General features: G+C 56.4%; 1 protein-coding gene across 2 annotated transcripts in view; it reads right to left on the bottom strand.

Moving 5' to 3' along the window:
• Positions 1 to 336: 336 nt before the first annotated feature.
• Positions 337 to 6,102, bottom strand: part of PHYHIP (phytanoyl-CoA 2-hydroxylase interacting protein) — a 12,460-nt gene continuing 6,694 nt past the window's right edge. For both annotated transcript variants that reach the window (XM_015557760.1, XM_006778293.2), the window contains 2 exons: positions 4,023 to 4,140; positions 337 to 2,405 (listed from right to left, as the gene is read on the bottom strand). In XM_015557760.1, coding sequence (XP_015413246.1) covers positions 1,871 to 2,405; positions 4,023 to 4,140 — 653 coding nt within the window. In that variant the 3' untranslated portion in view covers positions 337 to 1,870. The remainder of the gene's footprint in view (positions 2,406 to 4,022; positions 4,141 to 6,102) is intronic.

Genomic DNA, 6,102 nt, shown 5'->3' with positions numbered 1-6,102 from the left:
GGGGTGGGGTGGGGGAATTCAGTGGCATTTGGGTCCGACGCTGCAGTGGGAAGGGCTCCAAATGGGGGACCTGGGCACCTTGGTTAGGCCTCCAGATTGGTACAGATTCTCTCCTAAGAGGCCTCAGTTTCCCCTTCTGCAACATGCAGGGCAACTCCACATGACCTCTAAGGTCCCTTCCGAGCAGGAGATGTGGCTCTGCCTCCGGAGCCCCGCATCCCGCAGCAAGATTTGGAGCCAATTCCCGGCGGCCTGTGCTTGGGGGCAGGCCCACGTGAGCTCCTCCGTGACGGTACGATTTGCCTACCCGCACTCCCAGAGTCCAAGGAGAGGTGGGGCTCTCAGGCCATGGTGGCTTGTTTATTGGTACACATCGCAAGCACAGCACAGGCAGGCGTGCCCCAGCTCAGGGCAGACACGGGGCCAAGGGAGGGCAGCGGGCCACCGCACAGTGATGCTGCCAGCAGAGGGGGAGAGGGCCTGAGGGCCATGTCCTCTCCTACTCCATGCATCTCCCAGGCCCCCAGACCTGATCCATGCCACAGAGACAGCTGACCACACCGCTCCCTGTGGCTACAGAGGAGGCGACCAGCTGTCCCACCTGCCCCTCACTGAGACATGGCCTTGTTGGCCTGCAGCCCCTTCTGTCCTTCATCACAGAAACCGGGTTGTCACTATGGAGGCTGTTTCCCTCCACCTGACATCACCCCCATCATCCCCAAACAGCTAGCTGCCTCCATCAATACCTCCCCTCCTCACGCACCTGGTCTGCTTGTCTCAGGGGGTCTACCCTCACCACCGTGGTGACCCGTACAAAAGTAGGAAAACAGGTAAAAATGCTGTTAGGTCCAGGAAAGTCTTCAACAGGAGCTCCCCAGGGAAGGGACTCTCCAACAATAGGCTAAAGGGGGAGTGCAGACAGTGCCAGTGGGCGGGGGCGACAGGCAGGTGGCAGGGAAACCACAGTCCAGATCACACACAGAGAGCTAGCAAGTTCACAGCCAGGTGGGTGCCAGGCTCTGTGGGCAAGCCCTCGGGTCTACTTCCACACCAGGCCCCTCAGGACAAGAGGCGACCCACTCCCAGCTCAGAAAGGGGTCCCTCTGGGTCTCAGGGGTCTCTTCCCCCCTCCTCGACCCCAGTAGCTGCCATTCCAGACCCCAGTGCTCAGGGTAAGGGAGGAGGTCCTCTAGGATCTATGCTATCTCCAGAACAAAGGACAAATTCCAACAGCCTGGATGCCCCAAAGCCAAGAGAAAAAAGAGGGCCCCTTTCTAGAGCGCAGGTGCGGGGGACAGCTCTCCCCATGCAGGTGCCGAGGGGCAGGAAGACATGGGTGTGCAGGCAACTATTTATAGAGGGAAGGCCAGGTCTGGAGTAGGAAGTCCCCAGGCCCAGCTGAGCAGGGAGGGGCACCCTCTGGTGGTCCTGAGTGGGGTGGGTGGGGCTAAGGAAGGGCACCCCACAGCTCTGTGTCCCCTTGGGAGGCAGGCAAGCTACATGTGGGCTTTGGCCTAGAGAGGCTTTCCCGAAAGAGCCCGGAGGCCGCAAGTCTCTGTGAGATGGAGGCCTGGAATGAAGCGAGAAATAGCAGGATGGGGACATCAGAGGGAAGAGGAAGTCTCCAGGAACCCAGCCCCTGCCCCCACCAACCTACCGAAGCCAAGAGCCTGTTCAAGTCTACCAGGCATGGGTGGGCCACGCCTACCAGGGGGACCACCCTCTGTTACCTCTAATGCCAAGAGGAGGGGGAGGGGAGCTAACAGTGTGGAGAGGGTGGGGGGCAGGAGAAAGCCAGCTCCCTGAACTTACGTCACCCACCACCACCCGCCTGTCATTTCTCCCTAGCCCCCCAGCTCTCCCGGAGTCCCTAGCGGCCCACACTGATGTTGCAGGTCTTGCAGCTGGGGTCTTTCTTGGCGTCAGCAGTGGACAAGCTCATGAGCTGGTGGCCGCTGATCTCCCCCAGGGTGCCCAGGGACAGGTCGACGGGCTCAGTGTAGATGATCTCCAGGATGAGGTCCTGGGCGTGGCGGAAGACCAGCTCCCCATCCTCCACGCTGCAGGTCAGGAACTTGTTGCAGGCAATGTCCAGAAGGGGCAGGCGGTCTCGGCAGAAGCGGTCCCCCAGGGAGCCCTTGGGGGCCAGCACCAGGATGGCGTAGTGGTAGGCTGTGTACATACAGTAGAAGTCCGCAAAGTAGAGGTTGGTGCTGGGGTTGAAAAGGCGCTGGGCAGGGATCTGGAAGCGCCAGCGGCCGTAGGGGGAGTCCTGAGGGGGCTGGCCTGTGTTGAACTCCGTGTTGCAGCTGAAGAAGACGCCGTGGAGCATGCCGCTGGTTGGGGAGCCGTGGCTGCCGCTGTTGTCCTTCAGGTAGGTCTGCAGCATGTTCCCGCAGTGGGTCCTACCCATTCCAGGGACAATGCCAAAGGGAAGAGAAAATGCCACTGGTTAGCTGGGCTGAGGCTTGGCTGCTGTGTGTGGTAAGAAGGGAGCCAGCCCCGTTCCCAGCTCTCCCACCAGCCACCGCCTCCACCCATCACAAATAGAACGTTCCAGAATGCGAGAGCGGGGAGGAGATGGGCCGATCCAGCCCACTCTTTCACAGAGGAGCTGCCTGGACCTGCTGTTCCCCGCATAAAGCCCGTTGCTGGAGCTTGAGGGAAAAGCAAGGCCATCACAATCTGGTCTTTCTGGCTCCACCTCTTACCACCCCTACCCACAGGTGACAACCTCCAGCCACAGGGGAACGCCACCCCAGCTCTTTCCTGCCTCTGCATTTGCAGGGCTCTGCCCTCTGCCTGGACTTCCCTTCCCACTTTCTCCGCCTGGCCTGGCAAACACTTATTCATCCTTCAAGGCCCAGCATCGGTATTCCTTTCTCTCTAAAACCTTCCAGGAACATCAGGCACTTGCACTCAACAAAATTTTGATTGTCTACAATGTGCAGGACACTGCGTTTCACTCAGGAATCACACACACTGATCATATTCCATCTGTCCGCACTGTCCCACAACAGACAGGGTTTCGAGGGGATTCTGCCTTTAGTCCTCTATATTCTGGCACACATGGTGCTCTCTGTCTCTTGCCCGCTTTCTGATAGAGAAACCCAAACAGGGCCAGTGCCCTAACCACTCACCTCTCTGCCTCTCTTCTTTAGTGCAAACACCAGAGGCCCTCCAGGCCCCCACAGCCCTGGGGTAGGGTCAGAATGACACCATGATAAAGACAGACAATACTGGTGGTGGCTTGTCCTGGCCCAGCCTTAGGACATGGACTTGGAGCAGTGTCAGTAGTCATAGGGGGATGGGCAACCGCTGGTCCAGCCTCACTTGGTTCTGGCTGTCCTAAATGACTAGTGAATTGCTGGCCCTCTGGGTCTCAGGCTCCCCATGTGTCGGCTGAAGGTATTAGATGACATCATCGGTTGGATCAAGAATTTTAAATGTGGAACCTCTCTCTTTTCCCCCAAAGGGAATTATATACATAGGCGGGCCGTAGGCAGTAAAATTGATGCTGCCCAGGTTGAATGATAGGGGTGAGGTCTACCTTGCAGTTCCTCAATGACCCCTCAGCACCACCCTCAGGGCTGCCTGGGACACACCCTGGAACCCCCAGGCTCCCCAGCAGACAGTGTGAAGAGCACAACCCTTCATACTGGGAATCTGCTCACACTCTGTGCCCACCCCCACCACCACCTCCCCTTCAGACCCAGGGCCTGAATTGGAGAGATACCTGCCTTTCACAGGACAGGAACTGCCTCAAAGGAGGATCCCACCTGGGTCATCACTCGCCCAGGCCTGTTTTCACAGGTGCCCCAGGCAGCTCTATCCTGAGTGCTCTCTGCTTTCCTGGAGCTCAATCCCAAGCCTTTTTTTTCAGCCTGTGGTGGAAGGGCATGGCGACTCTGTGCAGAAGATCTGGCAGGTGACAAGGTTGGGGTCTCATAAAATAGCCTGGGCAGCTGAGGCAGAGCTGGGGGCGGGAGGAGGGACCTGGGGGCCTGCAGGGCTGCACACACCTGGCGTGCTGGAAGTACTCCTTGTGATGGTTGCGGTAGAAGACAGAGAAGCGCAGCATGCGGCCTGCGATCTGCTCCGCCTTCTCCTGCAGCTGCGCCAGGTGCTCCTTGGCATAATCTGCAAGAGTGTAGATGGGTGAGCGGCCGCCAGGCAGGGTCACAGCCCCTCCCCCTCCCTCACCCACAGTGTGAATGCCAACCCATCTCTGTGCTCAGAGCAGCAGGGGACACCAAACGTTCACAGCATCTTGGACCACGTGGGAATGGGCCAGCTGGAGGCTGTCTGTCCTCATCACCTCTGCACCCTCAGTGCCAGAGGCTCGGGACTCTGCTCAGACAAGGGCCGGCCTGTTATACAATACAGCCCCTGGGGCTGTCATCCCAGGCTGTCCTAGGCCTCCTGTGAAAGGACCAGCAGGCAGATGAAGGGCTGAGAGGGGGAGGTTTTGAGGTCCTTTAGGAAGAGCCTTCAAACCTAGCAGGTCAGAGGCTGCCCACACCACTCAGGGGGAAGCGAGTTGTCATTACAGGGGAGACTCCTGGAGAGCCTGCCGAGACCTGAGGTGAGTGTTTAGGTGGACCAGGTCTGGGGCGAGGACTCTACTTCGTATCCCAGGAAAAGCAGAAAATCATGGAAACAAGATAGTGTTTCCATGAGCCTGGCTTTTTGCTTGTTCATGCATGAAACTGGACCCTCCCCCGGGCCAGGGCCAGGGCCCAGAGCCCAGAGCCCAGAGGCCCCAGCAGAGGGCTGCTAGCCTCGACAGTGCCTTTGTGCAAATTAGAAAAGGTGCCCTTTCCTCCTTGCTGATGCAGCCTTGGCCAGGGTGCTGGGTTTGGCAAGAGGAATATCGACTGGACTGCCGCCACCCCCAGCTCCCCTGTTTGAATTAAATTCCCACCACACGTGGAGTTCTGGGGTAAACTAAGAGGCTTTCCCCACGGCGAGAGGGAGCACCTTCAGAGAGTGGGGTGTGCAGCTGAGCTAAGAGAAAGCACCACTCAAAAGAGAACAGCAGCTCAAGGACACAGCAAAGGGCACAGACCTTGGCAGAGGGTGGAGCCAGCCGCCTCGGAGGCCCAGGGCTAAAACTGTCCCCTGCCCCTTCCTTGTGACAGAGGGAGATCTGGGGCAGTTCTCACCATGGACACCAAAAGAATAGAATACTGCGGGGACAGAACCTGGGTCATCAGTGACCAAGTACACTTGAGCCTGGTTTTTTGCTTGTTCATGCTGGAATTTCCAAGCTAAGTTCTGCTATGAGAGTTTGTGGGACTGCTGAATAAGGATCATTTTCTCAGGCTAAGTGGAGGCTCAAGATGAGCAAAATGTGATTTGCTCCACGAAGCATCCAGCAACCAGTGATTGCTAAAACGCGGTCTAGCCACACAATGTGATATTATTCCACCTTAAGAAGGAAGGAAATTGCCCTGACCAGTTTGGCTCAGTGGATGGAGCGTCGGCCTGCAGACTCAAGGGTCCCGGGTTCAATTACGGTCAAGGGCATGTACCTTGGTTGCGGGCACATCCCCAGTGGGGGAGGGGGTGTGTGCAGAAGGCAGCTGATGGATGTTTCTCTCTCATCGATGTTTCTAACTCTCTATCCCTCTCCCTTCCTCTCTGTAAAAAAATCAATAAAATATATTTAAAAAAAAAAGAAGGAAGGAAATTCTGACACATGCTACAACACAGATGAATCTTGAGATCATGATGTTAAGTGCATAAGCCAGTCACAGAGGGACAAATACTACGTGATTACCCTCACAAGAGTGGTCAAATTTAGAGAGACAGAGAGTGGAATGGTGGTTGCCAGGGGCTGCAGTGAGGGGGGAGTGGGAGGTGTTGTTCCGTGGGTATAGAGTTCCAGTAGGGGAAGATGAAAAGTTTTAGAGATTAGTTACATACCAACATGAATGTACTTAATACCACTGAACTGTACACTTAAAATGGTTACGATAGCAACTTTTATGTTATGTGTATTTTACCACAATTCAGAAAAACATGCTTGCCCCAAGCCAGAAAAGTGACTCCTTCCCTTTATAGAAATGACGTCATCACCATGATTAGTAGTGCTCACAT

The sequence above is a fragment of the Myotis davidii genome, unplaced genomic scaffold (assembly GCF_000327345.1).
Source record: "Myotis davidii unplaced genomic scaffold, ASM32734v1 scaffold448, whole genome shotgun sequence".
NCBI classification, from domain to species: Eukaryota; Metazoa; Chordata; class Mammalia; order Chiroptera; family Vespertilionidae; genus Myotis; species Myotis davidii.
Note: the sequence above shows the minus strand (reverse complement) of the source record. Positions and strands in the feature narration are given on the sequence as shown.